Genomic DNA, 17058 nt, shown 5'->3' with positions numbered 1-17058 from the left:
CATGCTTATAATATGGTGAGAGAATTTGAGTTTTTTTCTTGCAAATTCATGACTTTATAATTTCAGAGAATATCCGGCTGACTCCTGTCCCACTTAGTCAGCTTCCACAGCGTTTAATCATTTCTGGGAGGCGATAGAGCTTCAAGAAGCAGACAGCAAGGACTCGCCTACGTGATGGAAGGATACTTTCACGTTGTTAAGTTTTCCAAAAACTGGGAAAGCAATGCAAATTGAGGCCAAGTCATTCTGGTCTCAATGAAAACAAGAGAAGCCTTTATCTTTTCTGGCCAACAATAGTTCATGTCATCTTAAGAATACATCAGCAACAAACCTTTCTGTCCTTTTCCAAATCTTTTTAATGCTACCACAGAAATAAGGTGGATGCAGACCTGGCTGACGTTGGTGATCTGACATTAGCTAACCTATGACATTAAATTGATCGAGGTTCATCCTACCAAGCTTTGTCAGCTGTTATTGGAGCACATAGCGAATATGGGTGGGACTTGGAATGGGTCAATTCAGAGGTTTTTCCACCAGAAATTCCCGCCTTCCTTGGCTTAGTCTTTTCCTCTTTTTTTTTTTTAACCTAAAAAGTCTCTAAAACGCCTTCATATTGTACAGATTAAAAAAAAACAAGATATAAAATGTTACATAGTGAGCTTTAGGTGAGCTGGTCGGCACATTTTGTTATCTTTTGGACAGAGCTGGGTTTACTGGTTCCCCTCATTTCCAGTCTTTCTGCTAAGCTAAGCTAACTACTTGTTGTCTCAAGCTACATAAACACCGAACACAGTGGTATCTATTTAAATCTAAAGCTTTTATCTTTTGGTCACAACTCAGCACAGGCGCTGTTAAGGACAGCCGTGGACTTGATGAAAAGAGAGAGAAATAGAGAGGGAAGATGCAAAGGTTCTCAAGTGGATGTGTTCAGTTAGCGGTGACAATTACCTCCTTTTTTAAAAAGTCCCTTTTTCAATTACGAGTACCACCCCGAGGCCACGCTTGTCCGACGCTGGACGTGTGATTGAGGAAAATGTGCTCAGAGAGGGTGACAGTCACTTCACACTCTGTAGCTTGTTAACTGCCCCCAGAGACTTGCTGTCCCCCTAGCCCCTATTTAAACCTTACCATCATAAAAAAAAGCCCTGCGAGAAAGAGACCAGTCACCTCTTTCACTCAACTCCCTGCTCCAGCCCCCAACTCCCCCAAGCCATTCCTGTCTACCTGCCGCTATGTTCTGGTCCTTGGTGCCCACCAGGCTCCTCATCAAAGCTACTTTCAGCACAGATATATGTGGGCCCTTCGTAAAAATCACAGTGTTTCACCCTCAATTAAACCACGCTGTTGTCTGTTAACTTCCACTGGCTTTACCCACTTTCCGGCTTGAAAGTCAAATCTTTTCTGCAGCGGTTACTTTTTATTCACCACCTGGATGAGCTTTCCAACATTACTGGAACTGGTGGAAGTCAGAGCGAGAAACAAAGACGAGCAAGAGAGCACGGCAAATGTGTTTTTTGTTAGTGTGAAGATGTTTCCCTTCAAAAAAAACCCATGTCGATAGTTTTCAGGACATCTGAGTGTTTGCAGGCTTGGCTCAGTAAGTGAATTAGTATTCTCTCTCTGTTAGCACTGAAATAGAAAATAATATTTCCTTAAAAAGTTATATATGTCATTCGGATTATGGCTGCCTTTGCTTTATGATGGACAAAAGTGTAAAACGCTTTCCATAAAAATTATGAAATTCAAACACAAAAATTTAAATTCCATCCATCGATCATCTTTATCCACTTATTTCATGCAGGGTCGTAGGGAGCTGGAGCCAATCCAAGCTGACACTGGGCGAGAAGCGGGGTACGCCGTGGAAAAGGTCACCAGTTTACATAGGGCTGAGTCTCCATTCCAGATTGTCAAATACCAACTATCTAGCTTAATGGCTCGGGTCTGACGCCAACCCACAGCATCAGTAATTGACAGCCTGGGAATGAAACTCAACAACCAGTTATCTTTCCCCAGAATCACTTTAAAAGGTACATAGGCTCACGGTAAACATACACGCATACACATTACAATGTGCTGCTTCCTTCCCTGTCCTGATTGAGGCAGATTCAGACGATGCTTCCAGCTAATAGTCCCAACAGACTCCATACTGTACGTCAAATACAATAAATCTAAATCACGTCAGTCTGCTCACTTTGCTAAGGTTTTGGGGGACAAAAAAAAAATTACACACAGATTTGTGCACACTATTATTCCAATTACAAAACATACCATGAGTATAAGATCCATTAGACGTTTAGAAATGTTGTTATTTTATCATGACTCAAGTTTAAAGCAGTAACATCATGGAAGACCTTCTTTACAGTACAACACAGAGCCTTGCGTTATAAAAAAAAACAAAAAACGATGGATAAAATTTAAATGACATACTTATCTATTGACTACTGTACAGTATGTGGGGGGAAAAAAGAACATAACAACCACCAGGAAATTCCAGTTGTCCTTCCTTTGCTAAAATTCCCCGTAATTAAAATCATACAATCATTCTATGTGCTGCATAACCTCTCAAAAATCAGAGAGCCCCCTGAGGTCAACAGCAAAGCTCGGGCCTCATGTGAGTGTCAGATGTGGCAGCAGATTGCTTTGTGGTGTCTTGGAAGCAAATGTTTGGGCTCTGAGCTCAGTGCCAGAGCAGACACAGGAGCAATGTATTTCTTTGTTACATGTCTTAATGTGCAATCTCTCACTGTATTACATTGTGCATCTTTGTCGGTTGAATACTACAGGAATCTACACGATTTCAAGGTCGTAACACAGGATTTCATAAATGCTTGCAGCTCTAGCTAGCTCTGTGAGGCTATAATAAGACAGAGTCGTGCTCTGAGCTAAATGCTGACATGGCTTAGTTTTTAGCCTGCTAAAATTAGCTAATTAGCACTGGACACAAATTACAGCTGAGGCTGGGAATGCCATTAGTTTTGCAGGTAACCAAAGTATAAGACAAATTAGAAAATTGACATGATGATGGTGCTCAAAAGAACAGTTAAGTACATTATCACAATTCATCCTAAGGGGAACATGAGTGTCTGTACCACATCACAGCAATCCATCCAGTCGTTGTCAAGATATTTTACTCAAAAGCCCCATGACCAACAAAGTCACTAGAATTTATCGTCATGGGACCATGACTGTAAAAAAATATCATCTCAATCCATCTAACAGGCCCCAGCTGTTGAGATATTTCTGTCTGGACCAAGCGGTGACATCTGGGCAGAAAAATGAAGCCAATGAGGAAGTGCCAAAAGCTGTAGTTCCTCAAATGGCCACTTGAGGCTGGCTCCAAAAACGAGTAAATCCCCCATATTAAAATGCCCAACTACAGCCAGGTACAAAAAACTGTACGGGGGGTGAATCTTTATATAATTCACTTGTTTAAATTATGTTAATGCTTAAAGTTATGCATTGTACAGGGCGTGGCTGCTTTGAGTGACAGCTAGCTGCTAACTGTCTAGCTACCTGTTAGCAACCTGGGTTCATTTGACAGCCTCAGCTCCACCTCTTTGCCCATTTTTGTATTAGCCAGGAGTTTAGTCAAGTCAGGATATGCCAAGATGGCGCTGGCCGCAACAACCACAGAAACCTATGGCGTTATTTTATACAGTCTATTTTCTGAACTAGTGATATCAGACCGACACTGCCATCCCTACAGCCATGCTTGCTGCCATTTAGGATGTTAGTACCTGTAACTACCACAACATGCCTGATGCATGTCAACCACAGATGTATTTTGGTATTGAGTTGAGCTGAGCTGAGTCGAGCCGTGCAGTGTGGGTGTGCCCTGAGCTGAGAACACCACTCTTTGAGCCAGGCACCCAAGGAGGATGTTCTCAAGTGGAGGAACCTAATCTTTCCCAGCAGGAATCCAAGCGGCTCTGTAAGTGTATGAATAGAGATAATATCTCTATAATGAGGCCTGTTTTGTACCATCAAAGTCTTCAAAAGGGTCTGAAACCCGACCTCCCTCCTAGCACTGACAATCCCTCAGTAATAGCTCCCTATTATTAATTGTTTTGCTGGCCTGCTAAGCCCTTGTCTCCCTCTTTCTCTCTCTTGCTCTTGTAGTTGTGTTTTAGCAGCTCACCCATGACCTGCTGCTTTTAAGTGCACTGACATTCTGCCAGTTTGCAACTCAGTGGTAGGAAGGTGTTTGTTTTCCTTTTTTCACATGTAAGTGTTTCCAGATACACAGCAATCTACTTTCTCTTTATTGTAGAAGCTAAGCTGCAGGGAGTTACATCATTCACAGAGGGAAATTATCTCACACATATTATTCACGGTCAGTAAATTCTTATAATTTCAGCGATTAGGCAATTTCTCCTTTCAGCATGTCCAACACTCCCTGTGTTGTTGGGTCGGACCCAACACAGGTGTGCTTCATATCTTCGAGCTGTCTGCCGTGGTTGGCTGACGAACATCCGGACGTGGTTAAAGGAACTGACCTGACCACCCCGACTAAACCCCACTGAGGACGCGGCCCTTTGCATATCCTGCTTCGTGACCATTGTCTATTGTCAGCGGCATTATGATAAGTGGGTCGTCTATCTGATGCTGTGAAGAGTTCTGAGAGATCCAGCCTCCCAGTTCTTCTCAGGACAACAAGCGGAGATCCAACCAACTGATAGGGTTGGATGAAAAAAATGTGGCTTGTCAGGAGTGATTAAACATCTGATGTGTATCAGAAGCACACGACAGAGGACACGTCCAGAAAAGGATTGGGCTGGTGAGGATAGAAGAAGCACTTTAAAAATCTCTGCTGACTTGGCATTTCTTCACTCTCCTAATTGATGCAGTAGCTCTGTGTGAATGTTGAGGTTGACCTAACATTATTAAAGTCTGAAGTACACATCATTCTTTCAAATGATTCTTTTACGACGCACTTGTAAATAGCAGCATGACACATCTTAGGACATTTTATCTGACTCACTAATTCAATCCATCTTAAAATGCTCGTGTGGGGAAAACCAATAAGAGCCGACTGAGTCACAGCAGTCCAGTAAACCTGTGCATAAGCCTGAAGGATCATTTTGATGTCTGTCTCTCTGTAATGGACAGTAATGGACATAAAGTGTGTGATGTGATGACTAATATTTCATAATAAATGATGGTATCAGTCCTCTGGAAGTCTAGAGCTGACTGTAAAAAAAGTACTAATGTGCTGCATGTCTAAGCTAAACAAATGTTTAATAAAGTTTTCTAAATAGGACTCCTCAGATGTCACATATGTGGAGCCTCACCGTGAAGTTCTTTAAGAAACACTTTTTCTACACGGTGACAGGTCACTAATTCCATGTAAGTGGCGCAGACACACACACAAGAGACTCACACGCATGCACAAACACATGCCAAAGGCATTTACCAACACAAGCATCTCACAGAGAAGTATCTCCATCAAAAACAGCCCTCTCTCCATCTGTTAAACAAATAGGGAGCCCCTACAAAGGTGTGCAAAAGAATCCACATGATCAAAGTGTATGAGAATGGCAGCCTTGTCCTGGCCTGGCCATTATCAGGCCCCATGAATGCCTGTCTTCTCCTCTTTTGTCGGTCGAGGCATTGACAGTCACTCACCCGGCAATGACTGTCACACCAGCGCAAAGAGCCAGCCGCCGACAGGGGCCAACCACATCAAACGAGGCTGTCAAGGGGCCCTGCTCGTGAACCGTGGCAACAAACACCTCCTGATCCTCACCTACAGCTCAGCAGCAGACACCCACCGCTGTGCTCTCAGCCACTGCCTCCACTGAGAAAAGATGTACTGCCTGGACCTCATTTCCCTCGCTGCAGCCCCCCTTCTCTCTTTCTCTCCTTCCCTCTGTCAAGTAGTGCTTGTGTTAACCTCCAGCCTGCCGAGACACAAAGGGCTGCTAAAGTGTTTAAGAATGCTTTATGGATGCATGACAAGGGGAGGCTGACACTGCTGGGGGTCAGAAAGTATACAGGATGTGAATGAGATACATTCAGTTTTTACTTTCAATTTGGAGCTGAGTCACACTTGATTTACCCTGTATGAGGTTTGAACTTCTAAAGTTGACTGGAAGAAGAAGACAATAATTTTCAATGGGCTGTGACAAGTGCTTTGGTCAAGTCAGCGTGAGTGCAGGTTGCATGTGTGCACTACCAGCTTCAGATTACATTAATGGCAGTAAACCTCATATGCAGTGTTGTTCCTCAATTGATGATAAGTTTATGTTAAGAACCACAATAACTGTTTAAAAGTAGGTCCTGTACAAGTCCTGAGAGAATATTCAGGTAGAATTTTGTTGTGTTTCTGTGCTTACAAAGTAGCTTGAAACATTGTGAATTTCATTTGACATTAATTGTAATATTTCTTGCGAAGGACTTATGCAGCTTTTCCAGCTGCATATTCATGATTTATGACTGCACAAGAAACCCTAGTGCAGGGAGTCAACGTGAGTGCTGGACTATCAAGTTTCCACTTATTTTCTTGTTCGTATAACCAGTACACAAGAGTGTGATCATAACCCTTTTGAACTAAGCTATATACCAAGCCAATGATTTTAAAGTAGCATGACAAATATATTTGACATCTGAGGGATGTAAAATAACATAAATGTGACTTTAAATGTCAAAATATGATCCAAAACGTGTTGCTCGTGTAAATGTAGGACACTCGTTTTCACCTTGGTCTCCTGTTTGACCTCTCCTCCTGCTTTGATCGACTGTGATGAGACTGCCACCTGTAGGCAGGCAACATAATTCACTATTTATTTCAAACTACTGTGAGTTATATGAACATTTTAGCCACTTAACAGACAGACAGGGAAAGCAAACCTTTATTTAAAATGATAAAAATAACTTTTTAGAAATGTATTTAAAAGACATCCTCAATGTGATTGTTGAATGTATACGAACCTAACTGTAACAGATGGAAACTTTGTATGACCTGAGCCTTACTTCTGACTAGCTTGTTTAATTTTAAAATGTACATTTCAGATGCTTTTGTCCAAAGCGACATACACTGATGGTGGTGGCTGCCATGCAAGGTGCCGACAAGCACGTCAGGAGCAATTGGGGGTTCAGTATCTTGCCCAAGGACACTTTGACATGCAGACCAGGAGAATCGAACCAGCGACCTTCCGATAAAAAGACGCTGGCTCTACCCCTGAGTCACAGCAGCCTCATAATTATTTTCAGTGTGCACATCATCAGTTACATTAAAATTCAACTGTCCAATTTGTAATGTTTCAATGACCATACAAAATCATGCACCATGTAAAACAGTTAAACAGTTTTATTGTCAAGCTTAATTACTTGAAATTCATGAAAAAAATAAAATTACCATACAGAAACACAACATCTAATGTTTTATCTTAACTGATTTTTTTAAACTAAATTAGTGTTCCTTTTTTTTTTATCACTTTTATCCCTCTAAACTTGTTTTACCTCGTTTATTTGTTCTTTTTTCAGTGTAAAGCACTCTGAGCTGCATGTTTTCTGTATTAAAAATGCTATACAATAAAGATTATTATTACCATTATTGTCATTATTAATATTAATATTTTTATACACAGCATGTTTCAGTGTAGGCCTGTGTGAACATCTCAGTTTTAAACGTATTGACAGTTGAACATGTAAATCCAAAACCATGGGCCTTATAGAAAGTGCAGTGCAGGAGAGTCTACTTGGCTTTGCAAGCTCCTCAGCTGACCCTGATATGGGTTATACTGCATAATGACATACCTCAATAAGCAGTTATATAAATTATTAGCCACATCGAAAGCTTATCCCAGCTGAACTGCGTAAATATATATGACTGTCACGTGGAAAACGCTAAATATTAATAAGCACAAATATTAGCACATTTCCGCAACACGCGCTCGATTTATCTGCGATCCTCTAGCCACGCCTTGACCTGCGACGACCGCTCCTCCGCGACTAGCTTGGTCTTATTTAAGATGGCGGCCTGCTGCTGAGAAGTAACGCGGTTATTACATGTCAACATGTCACTTCTCAGAGTTTGTGCCTTTGCCAAATGTCTGACCCGTCGCAGTTTGTTGGAGAAGTGCGCTGTTCGCGTGTCTTTTGCGGACTGCGGGCAGCTGTGTGTGTCGAGAGGAAACGGCGCAGTCAGACGAATATCAGGTGAGTCGAAGGAGTCTTGTCTCACATTGGCATCACAACCTGTACAGTGACTGTATGATGGACAAACTAGCCCAGTTTCGTCCAGGACTTTTGTGTTTCGTGCCAAAGAGCTCACACGTGAAGTTAACACCGAATGAATATAATGTCGGACGAGGGTTAGCATGTACGGTTTGGTAAAAACGATGTTGGTGAGTGTAGCTCGCGGATGTTTTGTCAGTGGTCAACAGTTTGACCGCTAGCTTCAGTATTGTCTTTTTTAAGTTCAGTTTGTTTATTGAAATGACCTCACATCATATAACTGTCACTTATATTGCTAGGGACTCTGTGTGAAAACCTTCTGGGCCCCAATGATTCCCAACTTTCAACTTTCTAGTAACCACTTCATTAAGAGTACACTAAATTAACTGTGTGGTGGGTGAAGCTCAGGTAATGGAGCCGGTGTTAAACCAATTTCTGTGAACCATCAGATTATTTGACCCAAATATTAGACTACATGCCAACAGTGGGGCCCCTAACCCTTAGCCACTAACCATTAAATCCTATTCAGGTTACAGAATCTGATGGTCAGCCAAGAGGTTGGTAGTTTGATCCCCAGCTCCCTCTCGTCCTTCACCGGGCCACTGAAACCTGCATGTGGAAGAAAAAAAGAGCGTAACGTTACAAGTAATCGCTTTGGAAGAGGAGGGACATTTATACAGGATGTTATTCTACTGTAGGAGTGGGAATCACAGAGTAACTCACAATTCATACTTCTCATGGTGATGTTGTCCACGATATCGATATTATCACAACGCAGCAGTTCTGCGATCGTCAATACATCGCAAGACAATCGTCTAACAATACATTATAACATCTGTCTAACTGAAGAATGCAAAATTAGGGGTTGACTGATATGTTTTTTCAGGGCCGTCACCGATATCCATTATTAGTAATCAAGGAGACCAATTATACATAAATATATGATATACAATTGCAGAGAATAACCACTGCAATAGTGTGACTACAACTGTACTTAAGGTTCCCTGCATTGCTGTGTCGGTGTCACAGAATTTGCCATATCGATATTTTGTCCCAGCCATAGTCTGCAATGTTTATTATAACCTCTAATGGTATACAACTGCTTTTTCAGAGACACCCTTGCATCTTCAAAGAAGAAATGTTTCGTTTGTACTCCCAAAGAAAGAAGACGGAAAGAAGCGTGTACTGGAACAGTCTCAGTTGTTGGACGGTATGTTATTGAAGACGGCAGCTTGTCAAACTGCTACATTTCAGATATTTTTTCCCTATACTAAACCAAAAGTCGTGGTTTTCGTATAACTTTTATTTCTTATTAAATACTGGTATATCAGTTTTCTGATTGGTTCTCTTCTCCATATGCTGCCATTCCAAACTTCATTTGTTTACTGTTTTGTCCAAGACTCCTGATGGTGGCTGGTGCTGGAGCCTCATGTCACAGTGATTGGAGGAAAATTATACAGTATACCTGACTTTCTCAGGCGTTTGCATTTCTTTATTGGTTCCTACAGTAATAAGTATCCACGACTTTTGTGCTACCAGCCTGTGATATATGAATACTTGCTCTACCTAATCAGCTGCTGTAGCCTGTAGTTCGTTGTGTATTTCAGTGTTTTACTCTGCAAAAGCCTAACCAGTAACCCAGATGCCTTTTCTATTTCTCCCTGTCAGTGCTTGAGGCCAGGATCGTCCAACTTCAATCTGACGTTGTTGTAGATGTCCAACATGCAAAGGTGCAATTTGTTAAGGCCCACTCCTCCAGAAAGGTTCAGGTTTTCTCTGATAAGGATCCCAAAAGCGCACAAACAGTCAGTCCTAAATCAGGAAAGACTGTTGCTAAAGGAGCCTCTGAACCCAAGCCAAGCCGCTGGATGAAAAAATTAACTGAGGAGAAGAAGAAGCTGAAGAAATGGCAGAAGAATGTTAATGAGAAACCTACAGCCAAATCTAAAGGTAGCAAAGGCAGCTCATTGCTTCCTGGTACAGAATATAAAACTATATCTACCACAGCTAAAACGACTGTGAATAAAGACTTGAATAAGAAGAAAAGAGATCGCACAACATCGTCTGATGAGATTCATGCTGAAGTTTCTGCAAAGGCTACCTCTACTGCTGCAGCAGGGACAGCAAAAGGAAACCAAAAGCACTCTAAAAATCAGGTTAGCCGTGGAGAGCGAGCTGAGGTGGGGAAGCTTCAGAAAAGCCTTGATCAGACAGTAAGCCAGTGGACGTCTTTAAGTAATCCAGAGCGCCTGCAGGAGGACAATGGAGAAATTGAATATGGGGAAATCCAGCAAAACATGCGCTCTTATCTGGAGGCATGTGTGTTTGCTGGGGACATTGAGAAGGCACACCGTTTCCTACTCAGCCAGCACAGACTGAAACGTCGTAGATACCTGAACACAGACATCTACAACATCTTGATTAGGGTGTGGGCCAAGAAGGTGAGTTCAACACTTTTGATTTACAATGAGCCTATGTGGGTGGCTTTCTAGACAAAATAAGAAAATGTATTTGTGTGTCCCAGGATATATATTTAAAAAGGTTGGACTAATGAAAAAAAAAAAAAGAGAGATTGAAAACTAGCTCTTTTTTGGCTACAGCTCTTTTATGCATGGTCTTTGTTAACCAATTTGTTAACCAGTCAAAAGACAAATACAGGCTGAAAGGTCGCCCGTGACTCGTGAATGAGAGAATGTGTGAGGGTTTGTATAATAAATACTTGCACATTTATTACACAATAGACCACATCACTTAAATTAAGTTTTTGCGCAGAAATTTTGTTGAGTTTAATTGTCACTTGTTCTCTTGGTGCCAATAAACATTCTAGAGTAACCACTGGTATAAAGTGTAAGTGGAATCAAAGTTTAATGGTTCTTCCATGTCTGTCTTTCTCTTTTTATAGGGAGCATTAAATCAGATTGGCCGTGTGTTCATTATGTTAGAAGATGCTGGTCTGAAGCCAAATCTGGGATCCTACTGTTATGCCCTGGAGGGTATGGGCCGCAATCCCAACTGCACCCCAAAGACCGTCACAAGGTGTGTATGCGCTCGGGGTGGGAATCTCTAATCGCCTCACCGGGTTGATTCTCATTCAGATAGATAAGATATGATTATAAATGATCAATGCATCTTGATGGGATAAAAATTATTTTATTTCTATACATGATTGACTTCTGTCTTACTGTGTTACGACTTGCTACTTTTAAAAAATAGTGAATTTGTGATGATACAAAAAATTAAACAGATAACTTTACTTCCATTATCTCTGCTCATGTTCCGCCATCCCCAACCAAATAAATAATCAAAAAGTAGCCTAGCTTAGAATGTTTCACCATCAAATTGGTTTAGCTGTAAAGATATACAGTGTGGTCGAACAAAATAGTTTCAGGTGATCATAATGTTGAGAGCTGAGTTTCAAATTGTTTTGGACTTCTACATTTTCTGTATTTAGACAGTCTTTCTAGAGAAACACATGATCTAAGAATCTATTTCTCCCCACTCCGAGGATACGCTCACACACACCCATGAATAAGACACATGAAGGGTTAGGTTTGTGATAACATTTGACAAGTTGGCACATTTGTTCAATATCACCTCATATTTAACTAAATTTCTAACACTGTAAGGACTGTCACAGATTTAAGTTTTAAGGAGGACAGTGGCAATACAGAGGACCTACCAGCAGGGGTCATGTAATGCTCATAGTTTACACTTTTGCACATCCTTTCTGAGTTCTAGCATATACTAGTGCTTATTTATGATCATAGCTGTGATTGTCAGTATTTATGGCTGTTTTATCAAGAAATAGTGAAGCACGTGAAGTGTGTCTCATATTTTGAAAGCATCTACTGCATTTCTGTCTCGTTGTGTTTTATTATTATCAAGCAGTTTTTTTGCAATTGCATTCAGCAGTGATTTAGTTACTGCCAGAGCTGACAATTACCAGTGAAAATTGTGTAAAAAGCATCAGTATCCTGGTTACAACTTTGATACCATATAATCCTAATATTTAGACAATCTCTCTCTCTCTCTGTATCAAGTATACAGTAGTATAGGATAACAATTCAGTATAATATATTGCATGACATGTTATACAGTCTGCACACTGAGGCTCAAGATGCAACAGGTATTTCAGCTCAACAGTGTCACAGTGCATGGGACCTGGTTGTATTGTAAAATCATGATGCTTCTGCTCTGGATAGCCATGATGCTCAATCTTTGATAACCCCTAATGAGTATAGAAAAGACAGTAATGTATGCTCTCTCCCCATATTACTATTTTAACTTAAAATGTAAGAGTTGTTTATATTCTTTGCCATTGCCACATCTTGTTCATTGTTGTTTTTATCGTTGATTTAGCTGAGTGCACTGTTGGTCTGCTGCTGATTTGACCACTTTGTTAAAAGAGATTTAAGGAGGATTAAGGAGCAGCATTACCTCAAGAGTCCCTATTACGGCCTCTGTAGTAAATCTGTGACTTAAATCAACTATGGTTGTTCTGATTTTCCTTTTTTGTTTCTTGAGCTTTGAGTTTTGGATTTTATTTTCTTTTTATCTTGTTTTCTTTAATAGTTTTTGCTTGTTTTATGGTCTGTGGTTCTATTTTAATGATAATCCGGTTTACTTTTGTTGCTGCAAGAATATTCCATTGGGATGTTTACGGTTTCTCTTTCCTGTCCTGGCTGCGTCGTGATCGGTTCAGTTGTTGTTAAGGCATACTTTGAGTTCAATAGTTAGGTGTTCTCCTGTATTGAGTAGTTCCTAATCTCTTATACTTTGCACTTCAGTTGCAGTTCCTTCTCCTCATTGTTAATATTGTTTCCTTAGCAACTAAGCATCTAACAGTTGTTTCCTAATTTTTTTTTGTCAATTGCAGAGGTTTCTGTAATGATTGTTATAGCTTTCTATGAGACTTCATAAAATGGTATTTGGTTGTGGCAGCATGCTGGCAGTGTTAATGAGGTTTTTGCTTCGACTAATCAAATTGTTACAAGACAGCAAACTCTGCTGAAGAGTATTGTAGTGTATTGTATTTATTTTTGCTCAGACAACCAACAAGTTGTTGCAACTCTTTCTGCAACCTTAAAGGTCAGTAGCCCAGTTGTGTCTCTGCAGTAACTAGGTCACCCTGACAAATGACTTTTAGTGTTATTAATTGAGTTGTTGTGACACTGACTGTGTATAAGCCCCACACTTAGATTTATTACATGACATTTAGCACATCAGTATACACCTACTGGGCACAGCTCACAGCTTCAGTGGAAGACTACATGTGTCACAGCGTGTGAGCCTATTTGATGGCTGCCAATACAATCAGCTGGCCTGCTGCCCAGGCAGTGGCAGGGCTCATATTGAATTTTCTTCTTTCTTTTTTTTTCTGAGGGGCCTAACATAAGTCAGGAGTTATTTTAGCAGGAAAAACTACAGGGCGCTGTGGGTGTCTGTTTCATTCAGCCTAATGCATGTTGATATATAGACCCCTTTGACCATGCATTTCATAAGACGCAAGCCGTGACCCAGTTCAGGAGTTGTCCCCTTTGCAGTCTGCATGTTATTAATATATCATAACATGCAGACAGGACTCTCTTTCTCCAAAAGCTCTTCTGATAGCAGGTGGAAAGTATGTTTTGTTTTTTAAATCCGACTTTGGAGGACACAAGTGGTGTATCCTTTGTGGCCCTTGATATACTTAAAATCCCTTGCACGCTGGCCACGTGCTAAGTGGTGTGTTCAGACATCAACTCCAAATGAAGTCCATTAATAATTTGTGACTCTGTTGTATTTATCAGGTTTTTGTGTTTAGGCGTTATATAAGTCACTGACATGAACTGGACTGATGAAAAAAACAGCTTAAGGTATAAGTAAAGTAAATTGCACTTAGAAAGCTGGGCATGTTCAACAGCAAATAAGCTGTTGGAGATAAATGGAAGGTAAATTAATCTGTTTACTTGAGCCTAGCTGGCTTATGAACTTATCAGCCAGCCTCAACGTATCACCACACATATTGGTATTGATTAAAGCAGCTACAAAGAACTTTTATTTATGTTGATTCTGGCGTCCCCTGTGGACAAAAGTGGTGTGATCACCACCGCCTCGAGATGATGATCTGGCTAGCATGTGCTTTTTGTTTTGAAAGAAAGAAGCAATGTACTCTTGACACACCATGTCTGTTTGACATAAGAACACCTCTTTTGGAAATGGAGTGCAGGTTCAACCCACAGCCTTCAGTCTTCCAAAGGTCTGACCTTCATGGGCTACCTCCTTCAAAGAAAGTACAGTGTGTAGTTTCTAATCACACCATGCAAAATAGCCCACTTCCTCAACATGATTTTGCAGTGAAATGATGAAATCTTAATTCCCCCTCTTGTCTCTGCTGGCTTGATTAGTTGTTTGAGAGCCATCATCAGCCTCAGTCACGTCGAGTGATGTTGCACAAACCACACACACGCACACATACGTACTTTCCTCCTGTACCCTGGGGACATCGCCCTATGTGGCATGGTCCAATAGCAGGACAGGTGGCACGGCAGTAGGGAAGGCGGTAGGTGTCTGGTTGGTCCATCGATCACTGAAAGCCGATGCTTTTATGACATTGTTCTGCAGCGGTGCACTTGTGCTCAGTCTCTAGCCAAGCAGCCTGTCTTTTTCTCATACCCTCCTCACTAGCATGATTTCATCTGTCACTTAATTTGTTTGTTGTCTGCCTGTCCTTTTCTGTACTGTGTCGTCTCTCCCTTTATCATTGCCCGATAGCTGTTCACTCCTAGTATCACTCTTCCCTCTGAATTCTCCCCCTTGCAGCATCCTTGCCCTCAGTGTAGGGTGCAGTCTGTTCCCTTCTCCTCTGTCACTCTCTCTCTCTCACACACACATACACACACTTATTCCTTTAAGTTTTCCCTTTTGTAAGTGCTGTGTCCTCCAGAGCTCTTTGCTCCCTTGGGTGCAGCAGAGCAGTCACCAGGCTGATTATGCTCTATCTTTCAACCTCTCTGCTCTCTTTGTTCCTTTGGACCACACTGCCAGCACCCAGGCTAATCCTCTCTTTGTTCAAGGCTCTCTCATTTACTCAGACTAAAATTGCACATTGCATCACAAGAGACTCCGAGCCATAAGTGAAAATGCTAAAAGATTTGACCTCTTTGGTTTGCTTTAGAAATAGTTCCAAACATCCACTTTATAACTTTAAACTGGATACATTTGACAGAATATTATAATACATGTTCTTTTCTGTATTAAGTCGCTCATGTGCAGAAGTCTGCTCACTTCTGATTAGATTAAGTCGGTGAAAGTTGCTGAGCCAAAGTTTCCTCCAGGTGGTAATTAGCGCTCCAGTGTTAGTCATAATTGTCTTGAGGGAAAGGTGTGCAGGGTGAAGCAGAGCTCTCTCATCCTCTGTGGTTGATGGCAAATGGGTTTTCCTCACTGATGCCCCTCGGCTGAGTCATGTAGTTCTGAAGTTAACCTCTAGGGAGCAGTCCAACCAAACATGGTCCTCAGTCTTTGTTAGGCAGAGGCTTTAGTACCTATACTTCTCAGTGTGCCAAGTGTGCATGGCACTAACAAGGTTTTACCCCTGTAGACATGCTACATCTGTAATTACATATATAAAAATACTGCATAGTGTACACTCACTGTAGGTCATACAAATGGATACACACGTTACTTGGATCATCCAGTTATGTCAATATGCAATGGAGAAGTGTGAACTAGACAGCTTGTTATTAAGTCTTTCGTGCTTTGTTGCCAGACAGTATAATTATGTAATCTGTAGCACCCAAACTTTTTGTCTGTGCTTCATGTTAATGTTGGGCTTCCAAAAAAATTATTGCATATGCCCCAGACTAAATCAATATACAGCTTAGTAACACTTTTTATACCAAAAATTCATGATTAATTTACACAAATATTCATCAGCTTGCCCCTGAATCCCACTCATGGCGGAGGATTAAAGATACACCAGGCTGAAAATATTAATTCACAGGGCTTCTTTGGTACCATATATCAAATCGAGTTATGGAATAATCTTGTTATTACGCCTCTCATTTGTATTCCAGGGACTGATTGCACATTGGCATTATCTGCATTCTGCAGTCCACTCATGGCGACTGTGTTCTCTCTAGGAGATCTCTAGGAGATTGTGTCTAAATAAACATTTCACTGGTGTCGTCAGTGCCCATCTGGCTCTGGATCAAACTCATACTTTGAGTCTGACAGAAAAGACACAATGCAAATACTTCAATTGATATTCTGCAACTGTCAATAAGGGAAGGCGAGAGATAGACAATGATCCTACAGACAGGGGAGTTCTTTTTTTTTAAGCTGAATTAATCAGAAGCCCAGCAAGTTATATGATTATCTTGCTCCAAATCCCTCATCAACAGGCAGGTCAGAAGGTTGAACCCTGAACCTCGTGATCAGGCTCCATAGTCGGCTCCATTTTAATAACCGTAATCTCCCTCGTAAATGAAAATCTACTTCTTGTGTCATCCAGTGGGTTGGTTTTCTGGTTAGCTTCCCGAGCACTAAATCTGAACCAACACTGAGTTAACCAAACCTGTAAAGGATAGGGTTAGGACTAGGGTTAGGGTACATTACTGTAATTACTTGCAGCAGGGATAAATGTAGGTTATGTTTTCTTAATCTGTTAGTATATACCGTATATGTGTTCTAGTCTCTTGTGGACAAAATAAGAAAAGAAGATTACATTTGGGGGTACCCCAGCACAGGTTTAAGAGGATAGGGCTGCAACTAACAAATTAATTTCTTTATCGATTAATCTGCTGATTATTTTCATGATTATTAAATTAACCATTTGGTCTATAAGATGACAAAACATGTGAAAAATGCTTTTCACAGTTTCCCAGAGCCCGAAGTGAT

The 17058-nt window shown here is 41.0% G+C and overlaps 1 protein-coding gene across 1 annotated transcript in view; it reads left to right on the top strand.

Annotated features, from left to right (window-relative positions):
• Nucleotides 1-8008: 8008 nt before the first annotated feature.
• The window catches only part of polrmt (polymerase (RNA) mitochondrial (DNA directed)), a 50753-nt gene continuing 41703 nt past the window's right edge, over nucleotides 8009-17058 (top strand). The window contains exons 1-4 of the mRNA XM_073477115.1: nucleotides 8009-8160; nucleotides 9290-9388; nucleotides 9847-10619; nucleotides 11081-11214. Of these exons, the coding sequence (XP_073333216.1) occupies nucleotides 8019-8160; nucleotides 9290-9388; nucleotides 9847-10619; nucleotides 11081-11214 (1148 nt within the window). The 5' untranslated portion in view covers nucleotides 8009-8018. The remainder of the gene's footprint in view (nucleotides 8161-9289; nucleotides 9389-9846; nucleotides 10620-11080; nucleotides 11215-17058) is intronic.

Source organism: Pagrus major, chromosome 11 (genome assembly GCF_040436345.1).
Source record: "Pagrus major chromosome 11, Pma_NU_1.0".
NCBI classification, from domain to species: domain Eukaryota; kingdom Metazoa; phylum Chordata; class Actinopteri; order Spariformes; family Sparidae; genus Pagrus; species Pagrus major.
This window is presented reverse-complemented; position numbering and strand designations above follow the sequence as displayed.